This window comes from Hyperolius riggenbachi, chromosome 1 (genome assembly GCF_040937935.1).
Source record: "Hyperolius riggenbachi isolate aHypRig1 chromosome 1, aHypRig1.pri, whole genome shotgun sequence".
In the NCBI taxonomy this organism is placed as follows: domain Eukaryota; kingdom Metazoa; phylum Chordata; class Amphibia; order Anura; family Hyperoliidae; genus Hyperolius; species Hyperolius riggenbachi.
In genome coordinates this window covers 521214576-521234262 of record NC_090646.1, presented here as the reverse complement: position 1 = coordinate 521234262, position 19687 = coordinate 521214576, and the positions used below count along the sequence as shown (strand labels likewise).

Below are 19687 nucleotides of genomic sequence, written 5' to 3'. Positions count from 1 at the left end.
GCAGTAGCACAAAAGCACTGACACGCGGCATGGGACGCAGGGACACTTGTACTTTATTAGGTAGGATTATAAATATTACGGTATATAAATATAATATATATTGGAGTATAAGTCTAGAAATTTAGGTCTGATTCCTTCATAAAAGTATAGGGGTCGACTTACACTCGAGTCACAGGCAACACTGAGTATTGTGTGTACTAATAGTGGCATTCCCATTTGCAGCAGTTAACCCTGTGGTACGTGATACTTTTAGGAAAGGAAATGCCAAGAAAACAGAGGTCTTCAAGGCCTGGCCTCATACAAGAGGTCAACATGCATTTGCGTATATACACGATAGAGAGAATATATAGATATCGATATTTGAGACTATATAACACATCTGTGCCGTAAGAATAAAGCCTTGTAACACTAATAGGGATGGTCAATGAGATGCAAATAATTCTGCATTGATGCAGGATTATGCAAATTTATGCACACCCTTTGCTCATGCAATTAATTAATTTGATGTTAAAATTTGGTTTGGCGACTATGAATTAAGGTACACAGTAGCAGAGCTGTGGAGTCGGTACAAAAATCCACCGACTCCAACTCCTCAGTAGTGATGGGCGAACACCTGGATGTTCGGGTTCGGGCCGAACATGGGCCAGATGTTCGGCCCGAACCCCGAACTCAATGCAAGTCAATGGGGACCCGAACATGCCGCAATACGGCCCCCCTATGGGGTCGCAGGCATAAGGGGGAGCATGCCCCGATCGCGGGGGGGGGGGGGGAATTCCCCCCACCCCCTCCGCTAGCGCTCCCCCCCTCTGCCCGCTTCCCCATAAAAAAGTTGGCGTAAAGTTAAATATTACCGGTGGTGGCTGCTGCAGTGGCTGGCTGGCAGTGGTGTGAGTGAGGACTAGGAGGAGGAGTCCGAGTATGACGCGTTGAGGCCAGGCAGCGGGCGGTTCAGCGGTAGTACCCTTGTGGTACTTCCGCCCTTTCTCTGACCTCACGTCCTCTACGTGATGACGCATACGATGGTACGCGTGACGCGTACCCTCGTATGCGTCATCACGTAGAGGACGTGAGGTCAGAGAAAGGGCGGAAGTACCACAAGGGTACTACCGCTGAACCGCCCGCTGCCTGGCCTCAACGCGTCATACTCTGACTCCTCCTCCTCATTCACACCACTGCCAGCCAGCCACTGCAGCAGCCACCACCGGTAATTTTTAACTTTACGCCAACTTTTTTATGGGGAAGCGGGCAGAGGGGGGAGCGCTAGCGGAGGGGGTGGGGGGAATTTCCGACCCCCCCCCCCCCCGCGATCGGGGCATGCTCCCCCCGTATGCCTGCGACCCCATAGGGGGGCGGTATTCGGCCGAACAGGGGCCCTGTTCGGCTGGGCATTTAGTAGTTCGGGCGAACCCGAACGGTTTGGCCGAACACCATCAGGTGTTCGGCCGAACTCGAACATCACCCGAACAGGGTGATGTTCTGCAGAACCCGAACAGTGGCGAACACTGTTCGCCCAACACTACTCCTCAGTTTAGGATTCCACCGACTCAGTCTCCTCTAATTTGCATATTACATTCTTGTTGATTGAAAGTATGTAACATGAAATTAGTTTAACTGCCAACGCTTAGGCATTTTAAAAGACAACTGAAGTGAGAAGGACATGGAGACTGCCATATTTATTCCCTTTAGTCATAGACTAAAACTATTCCTTGGTAAGAGTACTTGTAAAAGGTACAGACCGGAACATCTATCAGGCCCTAGGCAATGTAACTGTGGGTAAATGTAAGAGTGATGTGCAGGTACTCTGCAGGGGAATGAGGAGATTCTTCCTCTATTACACATTCTTCATGCACATCTGAACCAGGTTTATGGGTGATAGATAGCACCTCTGTTCAATGTGCACAACATTCTCAGTGGATTCCCTGCAGCTCTGTGGGGAGTGCATATGTAGAGTATAGTACTACTGTGTAACAAAGTAAACCTGAGACAGATGAAATTAAAGTTTTATACATACCTGGGGCTTCCTCCAGCCTCCTTCAGGCTAATAAGTCCCTCGCGGTCCTCCTCCACCATCTGGATCTTCTGCTATGGGTCCAGGTACTTGAGCCAGTCTGGCATAGTGCGCACGCACACACTCCGCCGCCGGGAGCATACTACACCTGCGCAGCACTATTGCGCATTTGCAGAATGCTCCTGGCTGTGGAAGCGGCATGCGGCCGGACTGCGCTGACTGGCTGAATTACCAGGACTCATAGCAAAAGATCCAGGTGGTGGAGGTGGACAGCGAGGGCCTGATTAGCCTGAAGGGGGCTAGAAGAAGCCCCAGGTATGTATAATAATAATAAAAAAAAAAATTATTTTCATCCTTCTCAGGTTTAATTTGTAGTCACCAAACCAAATTTTAACATCATATCAAATGATTTGATTTCATGAGCAAAGAGTGCGTACATTTGCATAAATCAGAATCAACGCAGATTTCCATCTCATTGACCATCTCATTGACCATCTCTATTAGTGACACTGCTACACATAAGGCTTTATATACTTACAGCAGAGTGTGTGTGTGAGTGCGAGTGAGTGTGCATCATATATACAGTCACAATCAGATGTGACACAACTAACTAACTTTGATTGGTTTATATCACTTTTGTGGACTAAGCACAGCTATTACTGTATGTATAAATTTATGATGACTTATCTGAGAAATAGAACATTTTATCATATTTTCTATTTTAATTACAGTTTAAATTCATTAGGAGTCTGTGCATTTTTTCTCTGACTCCAGGCACCCAAAATTGCCCCGACTCCACAGCCCTTCACAGTAGTACTATAATCTACATTTGTACTCTCCCCAGAGCTGTTGTGAATCCATGGAGAATGTTATGCACACTGATCACAGTGGTGTTGTCCATCACCCGTAAACCTGGTTCTGGATTGTGCATAAAGAATGTGTTAAGCCCAATCTACACGATACGATTCTTTATAAGATTCGATTAAGATTCTATTTATGATCCGATTAAATCCAACATGTCCGATCGGGATTCGATTCAATTCGATTTGCCATTGCAAAACAATGGCGAATTGAATCGAATCCCGATCGGACATGTTGGATTTAATCGGATCGCAAATAGAATCGTAATCGAATCGTATAAAGAATCGTATCGTGTAGATGGGGCTTAATAGAGGAAGAATCCCCTCATTCTCCTGCAGAGTATTTGCACATCACTCTAGATGTACCCAAAGTTAAGTTTGACTAGGGCCTGGTGGATCTTTTGTTGCTGCCGGCACCATCTACAGCACAGGTGACAAACTCCAGTCTGGGAGGGCCATATGCATGCCAGTGTTTAGGACAGACTGAGTAATGGAGAAATGTAATGTACTTGATAAAGCACACCTTTCCTGATTCAGTCCAATGAATTAATTTAAACAGTTCCAAAAATGTGAGTACCTCTGCATTTAAGGACTGGAATTCAACATCCCTGCTCTACAGATACTCTTACCAAGGATTATTTTTGAATACTATCTAAAAGGACCACTATCGCAATCATAAAAATTTAAAATAACAAAAACACATACAAATAAGTACTGGTAAATTTCTTCCAGAGTAAAATGAAGCAAATGACTTTTCTCCTATGTTGCAGTCACTTACAGTAAGTAGTAGAAATCTGACAGAACCGACAGGTTTTGGACTAGCCCAGCTCCTTATAGGGGACTCTCAGGGGTTTCTTTATTTTCAAAAGCACTTAGTGAATAGCAGTTGCTCTGCCCAACTGTCAAAAATTTGTGCAAACAGGTAGGGGGGTGGTCTGCATCTTTATATAAATAAATACTTTTCAGGGATTCTCTCTTTAGAAATAAAGGCCATGCGGAGAATCACCCATGAAGAGATGGACTAGTCCAAAACCTGTGGGTTCTGTCAGATTTCTACTGCTTGCTGTAAGTGAAAGCAACATAGGAGAAAAAAGTAATTTATGGCTCATTTTGCTCTGCAAGAAACATAATTCTTATATGTATGTGTTTACATGTATTTTAAATTTTACAATTTTCGCGACAGTGGTCCTTTAACAGCTACTCTACAGCAATAGCTTAAAGAGACTCAGATGAGTCTCGCTGCATTTTTTCTTTTACTTACCCGGGGCTTCCTCCAGCCCCATAAGCATGGATGTGTCCCTCACCGTCGTCCTCAGCGCCGCCGTTCTCCCGCAGTCAACCCCAGGTGAGCGGCTCAGTTGGTCCGCCGCTGACGTCACTGAGCCACTTACCAGGGCTCACCATGGCTGAACAGGACATCGTAGGACGGCGAGGGACACAATGCCAATGATGGGGCTGGAGGAAGCCCCGGGTAAGTAAGTTTAGTTAAAATGCATCTCTGGTGGACATGAAGAAACAAAAAAAACAAAAAAAAAAAAACAAAAAAAAAAAAAAAGAGGAGGTATGCTAATGCTTAAAAGTTAGAAAGACCCAACACATTGTTTAAGATTCACTGGAACTCCGTATCAACTGGGTTTTGGTGCATAGGATCTGCCCCCTTGCAGATATTGATCCTGGCCTTTTCTTTGGCCCAGTGCACACCAAAACCGCTAGCAGATCGTCAAAACGCTAGTGGTTTTGGGAGCAGAGAGACGATATTTGCCGGGTGCACACCGAGCGGATTTTGTATGTGATCCGCCGGCACCTGCATCAGCATGGCTAATGTATCTCTATGGGCTGGTGCATACCGGCTGTTTGAGGTTTTAAGCAAACTGCAAACGTGCAGCAAGAGGCACGTTTGCGGCTTGCTAAAAACCTCAAACCGCCGGTGTGCACCAGCCCATAGAGATACATTAGCCACGCGAATTTTCAAGCGGATGCGGCCGGCGGATCCGCCCAGTGTGCACTGGGCCTATATCAGATAAAGAAAAGCTAGAAGCCTTTTTCAGTAAGGTGGCAGGGCTTACAGCAGAACCCAGCAAATATGGGGTTCCCGGGAATCTTATCATGCAGACAACATACTGTGGCATTCACTTTGACAATGACAGGCCAGAATGGCTGGCGGGTTAAAGTTTTAGGTTCCTGGCCAGGAGTTTTGTTCCAAAATCAGATGCCGTCATAATATTGATTTAAAAGAACACTAAGGTGAAAAGAATATGGAGGATGCCATATTTATTTTCTTTTAAACAATATATCAGTTGCCTAGCAGCCATACTGGTCTATTTGGCTGCAGTAAAGCATTCAGCTAATTACCATATATACACTCGCATACAAGCTGAATTTTAGACCCAAAAAAGGGGGCCAAAAGTTGGGGGTCGGCTTGTATGCGAGTCCTGTTGTGGTGGTCCGTGGCCCCCCCCGCACGGCCGCCGCCATTACCTGCTCAGCCAGCAGCCACTTCCTCTAATCCAGGTTCCAATCTCCTCTCCGGGTTCTCCTCTCCATAAGTGTTTCACAGCAGCGCGCCCGGCGCTGCTGCTGTGACGAGGCAGGAAAGAGCCGTTCCCTTTGTAACGGCGATTCATTGCCGCTACAGGAAGCCGCGCTCTTTCCTGCCTCGTCACAGCAGCAGCGCCGGGCGCGCTGCTGTGAAACACTTATGGAGAGGAGAGGGGAACCCGGATTAGAGGAAGCGGCCGCTGGCTGAGCAGGTAATAGTGGCGGCCGTGGGGTGGGGGGGGGGGGGATCGGGAGCAGGGAGGGTGCTATACCGGGCACCACCTACCCATACTGGGCACCACCTACCCATACTGGGCACTATACTAGACACCATACTAGCTATGCTGGGCACCATACTAGCTATGCTGGGCACCACTGGGGGGTGGGGGGGTCACGCGGCCTGCACCAATCTAGCATTTCCTACCCCCGTCTTATATGGGGGTCAATCATTTTTTCCTAGTTTTTCAAGTAAAAGTTGGGGGTCGGCTTATATGTGAGTATATACGGTAGTCAGATCTGACAGTAATGTCAAAAACATCTGATCTGCTGCATGCTTGTTCAGGGTCTATGGCTCAAAGTATTAGAGGCAGAGGATCAGCACGATAGCCAGGCAACTGGCATTGCTTAAAAGGAAATAAATATGGCAGACTCCTTATCCCTCGTTACAGTAGTATACAATTCCTACGTTTTGGCAGTAATGAAATTCATTTTATGTTATAAACATTCAACTAACAAGATTGGAATATGCAAATTAGAGGAGTCTGAATCAGTGGAATCCTACACCGAGGAGTCTGAGGATCTTTGTACCGACTTCACAGCCCTGCATGGCCATACTGTGCCTTTGAGACTACAGGCACACTTGCGCAGTAACACAAAGTCAGTCATGTACAAGCAGCTTGGGCTTACTGTGCAGGCACAGCTGAATTTAGGGAAAGGTTCTGTGGCACAAAAAGCAGAAAGTTGGAGGCCCTCATATAAACCGATAGATAACAGCCCCATCTAATAAAAGGATTATGCCCCAAATAAATATTAAAGGAAAGGTTCAGGGAAACCTGTAAAAAAAATAAAAATCCCTATCCACTTACCTGGGGCTTCCTCCAGCCTGTGGCAGGCAGGAGGTGCCCTCGCCGCCGCTCCAGAGGCTTCCGGTCGTCTTCGGTGGCCGACCCGACCTGGCCAGGCTCTTCTGCGCTCCAAGGACGTGCTCTTCTGCGTCCCACGCGGGCGCGCTGACGTCATCGGACGTCCGCCGGGCTGTACTGCGCAGGCGCAGTAGTTCTGCGCATGCGCAGTACAGCCCGGAGGACGTCCGATGACGTCAGCGCGCCCGCGTGGGACGCAGAAGAGCCCGTCCTTGGAGCGCAGAAGAGCCCGGCCTGGCAGCCGGCCTGGCCAGGTCGGGTCGGCCACCGAAGACGACCGGAAGCCTCTGGAGCGGCGGCGAGGGCACCTCCTGCCTGCCACGGGCTGGAGGAAGCCCCAGGTAAGTGGATAGGGATTTTTATTTTTTTACAGGTTTCCCTGAACCTTCCCTTTAAGAGACACTTAAACCTCCAACCTACTCAACAGAAATGTTTCCAGACAAAAACCAAACTAGTTGACAAATACAGTAGCAAAAAAAACTGTGTATCCTTTGTAATGATATGGATTTCTGTACAAATTGGTCATAAAATGTGATCTGATCTTCACCTAAGACAATAGACAATCACAATCTGCTTAAACTAATACCACACAATTAAAGGTTCCCATGTTTGGTGGGCCCTAAGGACAGGGTTGGGGACAACTGAAACTAGAGGGATATGGGGGCTGCCATATTTGCCTGGCTATCCTGCTGATCGTCTTCTTTTAAGGGCCCGTTTCCACTACACGCTGGTGCGATCACCGCATCGCATTAAAACTGCACCCAATGTTAGTCAATGGGATTGTTTCCACTGAAGCAAACTTTCCAGTCGCTATAGGATGCGATGAGGCTAAATTAATGGATTGCATGCTGCAGTTTCCATAGGGATAGTATTGAGCCGCACCACAGTGCAGGTGATCACAACGCGCTGTGGCAATGCGGCCAGTGGAAACGGGCCCTAACTTTTAGCCACATACCCTGAAAAAGCATATGCAGATCAGGTGTATCTGACAGATCTGACAAAAGATAGACGCATGCTTGTTTTAGGTATGATTCAGACACTACTGCAGACTAATAGATAAGCAGAACACCAGGCAACTGGTATTGTTTAAAAGGAAACATGGCAGCCTTCATATTCTTCTCAGTTCAGTTGTCTTTCAAAGTGGACCTGAGCTCATGCACAGGACAAGGAAAACACTGATTAATGTACTGCGTTTGTGTTTAGAGAGTTTCTAATTCCCCCTCATCTGACTAATCACAAGTGTAATTTAATCTCATCTGTCAGCTCAGGAATCTCAGCAGCCTCAAACTAATTTGTAAGTGCAGGATGTTAACCCTTTGTCTGCTTCCATGAAAGCAGGAAGTAGACACTGCAGATTTATTACAGGAATTCTGTGGGCTGCAACAAAAATGTTTTTTCTGTTAAGGTTTTATGCTGTTTCTTTTCTTTTAGGACTGCTTTAAAAAAGACTCAGATTAATCATAAGGTAGTTTATTTTTTTACTTATCCGGGGCTTCTTCCAGCCCCATAACCACAAATGTGTCCCTCGCCTTCCTCCTGCTGTCTCCCATTCAGCCGCGGTGGAGCCGCACTAACGGGCTGTTGAAGTTGAAGCCAGTCTCAGTCTTTTGCACATGCACAGTAGACTTGGACTTACCGGGGCTCCCTGCGGCTGAACGGGAGACTGCAAGAGGGCGGCAAGGGGCGCATCTGTGCTTACGGGGCTGAAGGAAGGCCCGGGTAAGTAAAAAACGGCCTTATGACTCATGTCGGAGGCTCTTTAAACCAACGGCAAAGTGTCTCAAGTGTTAATCAGAGAAGGACTGGCTCAAGTTCTTTGGAGCTAAAAGATGGTTGCAGGCACCTTACCTTAGATTTGCAATACACCAGATACCATTTGGCATAGTTTATTTGAATGGTGCTAGATACATGTGGAAAGACCATGTGAAACTACACTATTCAGTTTGTGATTTGCCCTGTGAATTCCTGAGAGACGGCCACGCAAGGTTTACCCAGCCCTGGTCTAGGGTCACCCCTCCCTCCACGCAGAGACGGGTAGCAGGCGATGCTGGGTGATTAACTCTCGCCAGCAACCAAAAGGCTTCACGTCAGCCAGAACCATACTGAAGCATGTACCAGGGTCCTGGCTTGATAATCAAACCAGGCTGGTACATGCTTCAGTACGGGCTGGCTACCGATGAGGATGGACATGTGCAGTAACTGCCAGGGGAACGTGGACAGGTGAGGCGATTGTTCATCTCCATGATCACAACAATCCCCAGTGATCTAAGTGATCAGGAGCCAATCAACAGCTCCCAATCAATGCCAAGAGTTTAAGCTGTGAACAGACCGCCTAATCTCCAGCCTCTGGTGTGCGGGATCGCTTGCAACCAGGGCACTAAAATAAATGTCCTGTCAGCCGCAGTTCCACCTGCAGAGCGTAGATTTGTACTGCTTCAGTCCGGAACAGGTTAAGGGCCTTTTTCCACTACCTTGCAATTTCCGATTATACAAAATAGTCTGATCGCAAAACTCAGCACATTAAACTAATGGAAACTGCAGCAGCAATTTCCATTAGTGCTATCCAAATGCGATGCGATTTTAGTCCAAGCGCAAACGTCCTGCCGTGTTTTGGATGCGATTGAGCTCTACTATACTGAGTATAGTAGCGCAATTGCATGGTGGAAATTGAAACGCAATCGCATTTCATAGTGGAAAAGAGCCCTCAGTGACAACTCGAAACTACAGGTGCTCTGCAGCAAATCATGCGGGAAAACTGCCATGGGGATAATGCTGCTATCCGAATAGCTTGCCTTAGCGATTCGGCCGTCATTGCAGCATTTTTTCATGCCGGTGGCAGCAAATCCCATGGTAGTGCATGACACGGCTTCCGGTATTCGGCTGCGTACTCGCTCAGCGAGGAAGTGCCGCTGCGCGTCTCGCAGGACGCATAGCGGCTAGAGGAAACAGGCCCTAAATTGCAAAACGTGTGTTCACACCGATTCATGCAGCATTCCTAACTTGGCTACTGAAACAGCTGATGTGATCGCTCACAAAATGCTGCGTTTTGCAATCGCAACGCTGCTAGTGGGACCATCCTCATAGGGATCCACTGGCGTGTCGCTTTGCCCAGCCCTAACGATTTTTCATTAGTCAAATCGAGACCCTAGCATTTAGTAAGTTTTCATCCAATTCCATCTTTGTATTAAATATCTTGATTAAAAATGTGCTGACTTAAAGCAACTTGAATTATTGAGTTTTTCTGTTTTAGTTTAGATTGAATATTTTATGAAAACAAAATATGAATTGTGAACAGATAGTTACAGATGGTAGTAAGTGAAAGTTAAGCTTCACTTCCACAGGAAGAGTTTTAATTTGCACAACACTTCAAGTGTCTATATGTGGAGCTACTGATATTTACAATAACGTTTTAGCCAACATCAAGCCAACAAATGTTGATCTAGGCAATACCTTTAATAATGCTACATTGTTTTCTTGTAAGGTATCAAATCAAAAGTCAATGTAACATGCAGAGATACCCAAGGCAAACTTATTGGGTATGAAAATACTTACCTAAGAAGAGGCAATCCTCTGGATCCTATAGAGGCTTACCACCATCCTCCAGTCCCTTATCACGGAGTGCAGATCAGCAAGGTCTTGTCAGTAATCACATCCGGGGGTGCGCTCCTCTTCAGGAACGAGCACAGCCATACTGCACCTCCATGAATACGGCCGTGCTACTGGGCGGGCAGCCATGCTCACATGAGTGCAGCATGGCCACACATGCCAGAAGAGGACCCCAACAAGTGGCTGCAGAAGTGAGGACGACGAGGGAAGTCTAGTGGATCCAGAAGTTTTCCTCCTCTAAGGCAAGTATGTCTGTCTTAAAGGACTTCCGAGGCCAAATGTAAAAAAAAGTTAAATACCTGCACCCGGGTCAGGCTCTCCTGCCTGCACTAACATGGCCGCGGCTGCGCAGTCCACATAGCCGTGACCCGGGGGGCTATTGAGCGGCGGGGACCCAGAACGGCACAGAGGGCGCGGACGGCGTCCTCCATGCCTACAAAAGTGATGCAGGTATTTAACTTTTTTTGACATTTGGCCTCGGAAGTCCTTTAACCCCTTTTCACCTAGGGTTGTCTTAAAGAGAACCAGAGACAAAAAATAAATAGATTTATACATACCTGGGGCTTCCTCCAGGTCCATAAGCCTGGATCTCTCCCACGCTGCTGTCCTCCGGTACCGGGTCCCGTACTTTCGGCCAGTCGACGCAAAAGCAGTGCGCTCCCTCCGTACCGCATGCGTACAAAGCCGGAGGGAGCCCCTGCACATGCGTACAACTGGTCGCGTCCGGCGGAAGTGACGGGACCCGGTACCGGCGATAGAGGTAGCGGCGTGGGAGCGATCCAGGCTTATGGAGCTAGAGGAAGCCCCAGGTATGTATACCATCTTTGTCCATTTTTCCCCTATGCTTAGTCTTTGGTTACCTTTAAAGTGAACCTAAAGTCAAGTAAAAAAAAATGAGATTAACTCACCTGGGGCTTCCCTCAGCCCCCTGCAGCCGATCGGTGCCCTCGCAGCCCCGTTCCGATGGTCCAGGACCCGCCGGCGAACACTTCCGGTTTGACCCTCACCGGTCGACAGGCATGGGAACGCGACTGATTGTTCGCTTTCCCAGCCTGTATATCGCTCCCTATGCTGCTATTGCGGCCTCCCGGGGCCTGGGGTCCCCGCACAGTGCTGAGGCCGACCCTGAGGTCGTCTTTACTGCGACTGCGTAAAGTGCCGCGGTCAAACATCGCAGATGCGCCTGTGCAGTACGCTGTGGGCTTGATTGACCGTGGCGCTTCACGCAGGCGCAGTAAGGACGACCTCGAGGTCGGCCTCTGCACCGTGTGGAGATCCAGGACTGGCAGCTACGTACAGAGCGTTCACCGTGGGACAGACAGCTGCGAGGGGCTGGAGAAAGCTCCAGGTAAGTAAATCAGATTTTCAGTGTATTTGGCTGATTCCTTTAAATTTATTTTTTGGGCAGATTCAGAAATCCAACACCATGTTGTTTGGTAGCAGAAGTAGAGTTTTGCACTGTTGGCCAGTTTTGAATTAGGATACCACCATTTATACAGATATGGCGTCTGAGTAAGTCTGTTAAGCCAAAAGCTTACTCTTTCTTTTAAAAATGTAGCCAATAAATGGTTTCATCCTTAATTCAAAACTTACCATGTTCTTTAGTCACACACACACACACACACACACCATTCCCTATCCCAAAGGCAGGAAGGAGCTGGGAAAGACTAACCCTAATCTTTCCTTCTACCCACAGAGCAGAACCTGCCCTCTTCTTCCCTGAGGTCCACAGGGGGAACAGAGAGAGGAGGCAAGAATGGTCCGATTATGGCACTGTGCATATGAGAAACCGTCCACACTCCTGGCAGCTCAGTATTTGGTGCCCAAATCATTGTCTCATGCGGAGCAGTGCTTTTCAGCGCTGCTAGATTTGGGCGCAGCCAGCGCCGCCATAGACTGTAATGGGAATCAGTCTATAGCGGCGCTCAGTGAGGAAGGTCGGCTCCGTCAGAAGACGGAGCCGAAGTTGCTTAAAAAACACAATAATTCGGCCTCCAGCAATCGCTGGAAGCCGAATTATTTCATTCCCCCACTATCCATGTCGGCCTGGAGGGGGAATAGTAATTAAAACGCCCCGGACTTGTGCAGAAGCAGGACCAGCCATTTAACAGCTGGATCCTGCGCCCAAGTCTACCAGCGCCGTATTCAAATGTACGCGGTCTCATGTGCCTGATTTTCCAAAGGGAATTTCAATGGAACACCTGCATCAAATATGAAAATTAAGTACTTGCTGGGAATATGTGTTGGTGCTTCAGTGCTGACATGTTAACTGAGTACAAAATATGTAGTTTTAACTCCGTTTAAATATCTCTAGCTATATAAAATCTATATCACATACATACACACTAGTCTTTACAACAGCAAGAGCCCTAAAAATCCCAAACTAGTTGACCCTGCAACTTTTTCTCTCACTGTTACCATCCAATTGTTTAGGACTTTGACACACTCCATTCTTTTAACGTTATTCAGTCACCCTGCTGTTTGCGGAGCAAATACAGATGAATCAGGAAATAAAATCACACGTTTTACAGGAAGCCCTGAGATAGTGACGAATGTACGAAACGAAACACACTGATGTGCAGGAATTCAGTGCCTGAGAGAAAGTCACACACCATGCATGCGAAATGGCCTCTGTGCAGAGAGGCAGCAGAGGTCAGAGAGGCCCGGGTGTATACAGGCAATCAGCAGACACGGCCATGCCTGGCAGTCTCATACATGCCAGCATGCAACGGGCAGGCACCAAATGCACTGTAGATGCAGCAGCAATGCTGGAGAAATGCAATATTACGGGAAAGGGAAAGAGATTGGAGTACTGCAGGAAGCAACACCTAGAAACATAAAATGCGCAGCCGGCAAAAACGCCCTGTCTGCCATTGGTGAGCACTGCGGATTAACTCGTGCGCCGCCGGCAGCCTCTTCCCCGCAGCCAGTCACATGTGCAGTGACAGCAGCGGCCCCTCCATTCACTGTGTGCCACCCTGACCCGACACGGCCTGCAGGGCCGACATGTAAACCTGCCAATCCTGACCCAGCACGGCCCGGCCTGCCAGTGCAGCACGCACATACCATTACATGACACAACAGCAATGTCACATCAGCACGCCCGATGTCCTGGCGGAGCCTTTCTCCCTCCCACATGCTGGAGGGTGGCACACATGTCACACACGGGCTGTCATCGGGCCGATCCCGGGGCTGCAGCAGCATCATCATGCGGGGGACACCCTCCTGCAGCCTATTCCAATAATGGTTGCACATCCTGTGACACGTTCCCTTACATAGAGATCACATCGGCAGCAGCAGCAATCACAGCCCCAGATGAGGGTGATGCCTCCATGGAGGAGCATGATGAGGGGCAGAGCAGGATAGATACCGGTATATGTGGCATGAAATGAAATCCTGACCTAGACATTCCCAGAGACAGATCTGCCCAATGTGAGGCCGCCCTGGTAACGAGGCAAAGGCCTTCCCTCTGGCCTGAGCTGAAGGTGAGGCCTGGAAGGCGCCCCGCGGCCTACTGCTGGCCCCTCCGCCTCCCACACCCGCCGCAACGCCCTACAGTAATATGGCTTCTCCCTCCCGCAGACACACCGCCACCTACCTGCCCATGTTCGGCCTGCCTCCTCCGGGCGCCGGCACACTAGCCCCGCCGGGCTTCCTGTTGTTGCCGCTCTGCTTCATTGACATAATGACGGTCCCATAAACCAGCAGCGGAGTCCGCAGCAGCTGACGAGCCCTATTGGTAGAAAGGAAAGCGGCGGCAGCGGCGTACACCGGCTCACGTACACCAGCGGTGGCGGCAGCAGGCTGCACAGACTCGGGGGGAGCGGGCCAAGCGGCGACGGGAAGCCAGAGGCTGTGGCTTTAGGCCTCGCCGGCTGTTGGGAGACGAGCACTGAGCGAGGGAAGCCTCCTCGGTTGCCACAGGCGAGCAACACCAAAACAGTCTGAGGAGGAGAACGGGCCGCGGAGGAATACTGCCCAGCCGCCGTTACTATATCCGCCGACACTGTGCCCGGGATTTTCACGCCGCCAACTGTACCCAACGCCGAGTAATAAAAACCTTCGTAACCCCAATGACTGAACCTACGAGTCAGTTAGTCTGCGGGGGCAACTATAGGTAAAAGGGGCGGCGTCAAGTCTGGAACTATTTACGGGAAGTCGGAGGGATACCTGAGTGGGGGGAGGCGGGGTGTAAGACATGGAGCACGTGAGCCGGTTTGTGCTGCTGAAGTGGAAGCAACACAGTGTGGTGGTGCTGGAAGGGAGGGATTCCTTATTATGTATTGCTGCTGCTGTGTGTACACTGCCAGTCAGGAGCCTACTGACTATAGGGATAGGAGATGCATGCAGTAATTTTCCCAAGGGGCAACTAATGGTTTGCAAGAGTGTTCTTACAATGCTTATGACTAAATTACTTATTTATTGTGCATTAAAACATATCAGAGAAGATTTGCATCTGTCAATCTGGATGAGTTTCTAGACTACAACTAAAAATATTGATCATGTTAAATGACACCTGAAGTGGGGAATATAGAAGCTGTCATATTGTTTCCTTGTAAACAATGCACATTGCCTTGCTGTGCTGCTGATCCACAGCCTCTTACTTTTAGCCATAGACCCTGAACAAGCATGCAGATCAGATGTTTCTGACTAGAAGTCTCACTGGATTAGCCCATTCTATGAGCAGTGACTTGACATGCAGAATTATTCTGAAGTGCAATGGATATTGCGTGAATGGGGGGGGGAGGGGGGGGGGGCTAGTTCACAGTGCATCAGTTGAGTTGCAGAATAATTCTGCATCTCAACTCATTGCCCATACCATTCTATGGGCCGGTTTATTATTATTTAGTATTTATATAGCACCGACATCCGCATATTTTTTGGCATACAAGATGCTCCAGACTATAGGATGCAACTAGGTTTAGAGGGCAAAAACCAGGAGAAAAAATACAGTAAACCTGGTGTGTCCAAGGTCCAGGAGCGTTCTTCCCCAATGATTGTGTCCCCCTTGTACCTTATGTGTCCTCCTGTTCCCCTTCTGTCCACTTGTGTCCTTAAAGTTTAGATTGTAAGCTCGCGAGGGAAGGGTCATCCTCCTAATGTTTATAGTGTACTGGTTAAGGGCTCTGCCTTTGACATGGGAGACCAGGGTTCGAATCCTGGCTAGGTCAAGTACCTATTCAGTAGGGAGTTCAAGGCAAGACTCCTTAACACTGCAGGGTGGCCTCTTGAGCGCGTCCCAGTGGCTGCAGCTCTTGCGCGCTTTGAGTCTGACAGCAGAAAAGCGCTATACAAATGTTCAGATTATTATTGTTACTGTTTTTGTTGCAATACTTGTGCTGCTTGAGACTCTGCTGTACATTTTTGGTTGTACCTATGTTCCCCTTGCCATCTTATTGTACTTTGTAAAGAGCTGCGGAATATACTGGCGCTATATACAAAAAATAATACCGTAATAATAATAAAGTCACACCGTGAAGGAGAGGTCTCTGATCACTGCTGAATTACGTGACCCCTGCTGCTGATTTCTATTTATTTATGGGGAGTGCAGGAGACATGGGGGAGCAGAGGAGGACACAGGAGCACAGTACAGGGAGTCCCCAACATCGGAGACTCCCTGTTTTTGGCATATAAAACGCAGGGGCCTTTTTTCTTGACATTGGGGGAGGGAGAGTGTGTCTTGTATGCCAAAAAATACGGTAACCGTCCCTCAGAGGGACTCACAATCTAATGGCTACCATAGTCATATGTCTAAGTAGGTATCGAGGTCTAGTGGCAATTTTATGTATAGTGTGGTGTATGTATAAGGGCTGTTGCACACCGGAGCGGTTCTGCAGCGATTTTTAAAATGCTTGCAGGGGGAAAACCGCTTGGCTAATGAAAGTGAATGGGATGGTGCACACCAGAGCGGTTAGTTTTTTCCACAAACGCAAACTCAGGGGCTGCAGCATTTTTTAGATTTCTGAGGCGTTTCTGCCTGAATGTTAAAGTATAGGAAAGTGGAAAACAGCTCTGAAAAATGCTAGATCAGTTTTCCAGGCATTTTTGTTGCAGAAGCTGTTCAGTAACAGCTTTACTGTAACAATATTTGAAATGTGCTACACATAAAAAACGCTAGGCATGTTTAGAAAACATGCCTATAGTCACTCTGAAATCTGCTTCAAAAACCTCTATCGTTTTACAGATCTGCTAGAGGTTTTTGTTGTGCACTGGGCCTAAGTCTAAGGCCAACTTAGAGGGAAGTCAATTAACTTATCTGTATGTTTTTGGGATGTGCGAGGAAACCAGAGTGCCTGGAGAAAACCCATGCAGACACAGGGAAAACATACAAACTCCATGCAGTTCACTCTCTTAATGCGTTACTCCAGGCTAACTAATGATGTTTCCTCAAAACGTTTGCCAGTCACCACCGGTGACTGGCAAATATCGCTGGGGATCTAGGTCCCAAATGTCAGCAGCGGCTCCAGCACATGAGAACGATGATACCACTATCAGATGATGCAGTGAGATTAACCCCTTCAGGAGTGCCTAGTTGCTGTTATTTACATGTGAAAAAGTTGTCAGGCCTGGAACCCACTGCAAAACGCAATCGCTGATCGCAATCACTAGCGTTTCATATGAGCAGTTTGCAAGCGATTCCTTGAGCGTTTTAGGGAGCGATTTTAAAAAGTGTATCATTTTGCCAGCAGTTGTGTAGTGATTAGTGTTTTAAGTCTGATTTGTCCTTTCTATTAATTTTAATTTTGTTACAGTGTACATTAACTTCAAAACGCTAGCAAAATCGCTCCGTGCAAGTCTTGATGAGCGATTACGCCAGCGATTATATACTTTACATTGAAGCGCAAACGCTAACAAAATGCTGCATGTCCTGCGTTTGCGATTTTGCTAATCGCAATCGCTTCTGTCGAATTTGCACCATCCATTTACATTGGCAGAGCGTTTAGGGAAATCGCTAGCGATTTCTCACGCTCCCTAAACGCTCAAAAAAATCGCTCTAGTGGGTTCCAGCCCACACAGATTACTTGCAAGAAAGTCATTGAGATTCAGCAGTCTTTTGTGAGAGAGACTTAACATTGCACCACAATATAAGGCAGCTTTGGCAACTTTTTTAAGGGGGGCCCCCCGCATGATTTACTGTATCTGCATGACACGTGTGAATGCGCGGATGAATGTAAGTGAATATCATGATCTTGATGCCTTGCATTGTTATTGAAATCTGTTATTTAATCCATTAGCTGCAGCTGGTCTTTATGGCTGAGAAAAAATGCTTCCTTCTGTTTTTAATATAGAAGTTGTATTGCAATTTCTTTTGCAGATATTTTGTGTTGAAATTAATATGTCTGATATTTTTTACTAATAAAGAACCTATTTTTATATGCTAAGGTGACTAATGACCCGTGTTTAAATTGCACTTTAAACTTTTGTGGTATATGTTGTGTAATTGGGTTTGGCACCGCCCCGTATTTTTGTGAGGTAAGGCAGAATAGGTATCATTGGCACTAATTATCTACCTTTTTTGTAACTAATGATGTTGTCTAGACTTGTCAAAAGTACTCTTACCTCATCCTGACTGGTGGAAGGCTAAAGCTTGGTTCAAATGGAGCCAGATTGCCAACGACCAACTGGAGTGGACAGTAGAGTGTCAGCTCCGGTGGTGTTGTTGGAGTCTGGAGCAGATGCATTTCCTACACTCAGATGGTAAGGCCCGGTTCACACTTGCCTTATTTTGCGGACCGCAGCCAGACCGCAAAGTCCACAAACGGAACGGACGATTAAGGGCCCATTGTTAATCAATGGACCCGTGCGCACTCGTCCGTTCCTCTGGATGCGGTCTGCGGTCCGGAATTTTCCAACCTGCTCCAATTTTCCGGACGGCTCCTCCGTCCACCGCCACCGGACCTGATCCGGACAAGAAATCCAGCACAACAGGAACTTAGGAGAAACGAAAGTGCACAACATACTTCTGGATGAAAGCCAAACGTCCTACCCCACTTCCTGTGGGGCTCTCTATGGTACAGGCAACCATGTGGATGTACCCAGCGCCGGACAGCCTCCAGCCTCTCCACAGCCACCCCAGAACACAGCGGAGGACAGGGAAGGACACGACCATCCAGACGCAGGGCCCTGAGGGACAAGGAGGATGATGTCCGCACAGCAGGCTCTCCCCAAGAAGAACTCCAGCGCTTTTCCAGACCTTCCAGGCCCCTCTTTGAAAACGGAAACGGATCAAGGACGCATGAAGAATGGAAGAAGATCCGGATGCAAACTGAACGTGACCTGACCGGATCCTGATGGCCTCCTGATGGTGAACGGATGTTCTCAGAACGGACCGGAATGGACCAGTGCCACCGGTAAGTATTTGATCAAAACGCAAGTGTGAACCGGGCCTAAGTGTTAACGAATCTTATTAGTCACATAGGATCCATTCCATTGTCAGTTTTTGGCAACAGGTAAAATGGACAAAAAAAATGTTCGTTTTGTGTGCTAATGTGAACCGAGCCTCATGCTGCTTCAGTCCAGTCTCATGCCTCTCAATTTGTGGGGTGCCATTGGACTGTCCTGTCCATTTCATATACTTCAAAGGGACTTTGAAGTGATGTAACATGATGAAACAACATACATGTACAGTCCCAATCAGTGGCATGACTACAAATCATGGGCCATTCCAGCAAAACTTTGATGGGGCTCCCCAATGTTCTCACCCCTTCCCTTGCCTACTCTGGTGACCCTTACATCCCCGGGGGCCCATCTTGCAAGGATCATAAAACAAGTGGGGACATCGCTAACTACCCATCTGTAATAGAATTCACCATAAAAACACCTGATCTGAGAGCGTGAAGTAGTAGTTGGGGGCCCCTTGCAGCTCTGGGCCCTTTAGCAAGGGCTCCCTAGCCTGTAGCTATGCTCAAATCCTATTTAGAACTAGCTCTGATATCTCACTGTAAGGCTAGGTTTACACTGAAAATGTATGCACTTTAACACACACACTTTTAACATGACTTGTCGTGCACTTTTGTATGTATCATGTCCACAATGCATAAAAATGCATGTAACTGTGTGTCGTGTAAAAGCTTTCAGCTTAAATGTATGTATGTAAATGAACTGACCCATAGGGAAACATGGGAATTTCCTTCACCTGCGCAGCACATCAGTATTGCATTGCGTTTAAGGTACTTCACACTAGGGGCTTGATTCACTAGACTGTGATAACTCATAGCACGGCCACGCTAGCGTTATTGCACGCGTATTCATATGCAATTTGCGATTGTACACGAAAATGCATGCAAAAACACTAGCGTGGCCGCCGTGCTATGAGTTATCACGGTTTAGTGAATCAAGCTCTATGCCCGTTGCATTGCGCATCCCCAAAAATGGGAATGCTACAGTGATGAAAAGTTGCCCGTTGCCAATGCAATGCATACATTGCAGCATACAGTCCATAGACTCATGCTTGCTCCTAAATCGTGACCATTAACGTACAGCATGCTGCATGTTATTCCGATGGAAATCGTCACTCCCCAAAAGAACTAGTG

The 19687-nt window shown here is 47.7% G+C and overlaps 1 protein-coding gene across 4 annotated transcripts in view; it reads right to left on the bottom strand.

The window, feature by feature from the left end:
* Positions 1–14287, bottom strand: part of ATXN2 (ataxin 2) — a 145793-nt gene extending 131506 nt beyond the window's left edge. For 3 of the 4 annotated variants that reach the window (XM_068245574.1, XM_068245592.1, XM_068245582.1), the window contains exon 1: positions 13753–14287. In XM_068245574.1, coding sequence (XP_068101675.1) covers positions 13753–13838 — 86 coding nt within the window. In that variant the 5' untranslated portion in view covers positions 13839–14287. The remainder of the gene's footprint in view (positions 1–13752) is intronic. The other variant, XM_068245600.1, reaches the window with a different exon arrangement.
* Between the last annotated feature and the right edge of the window lie 5400 nt (positions 14288–19687).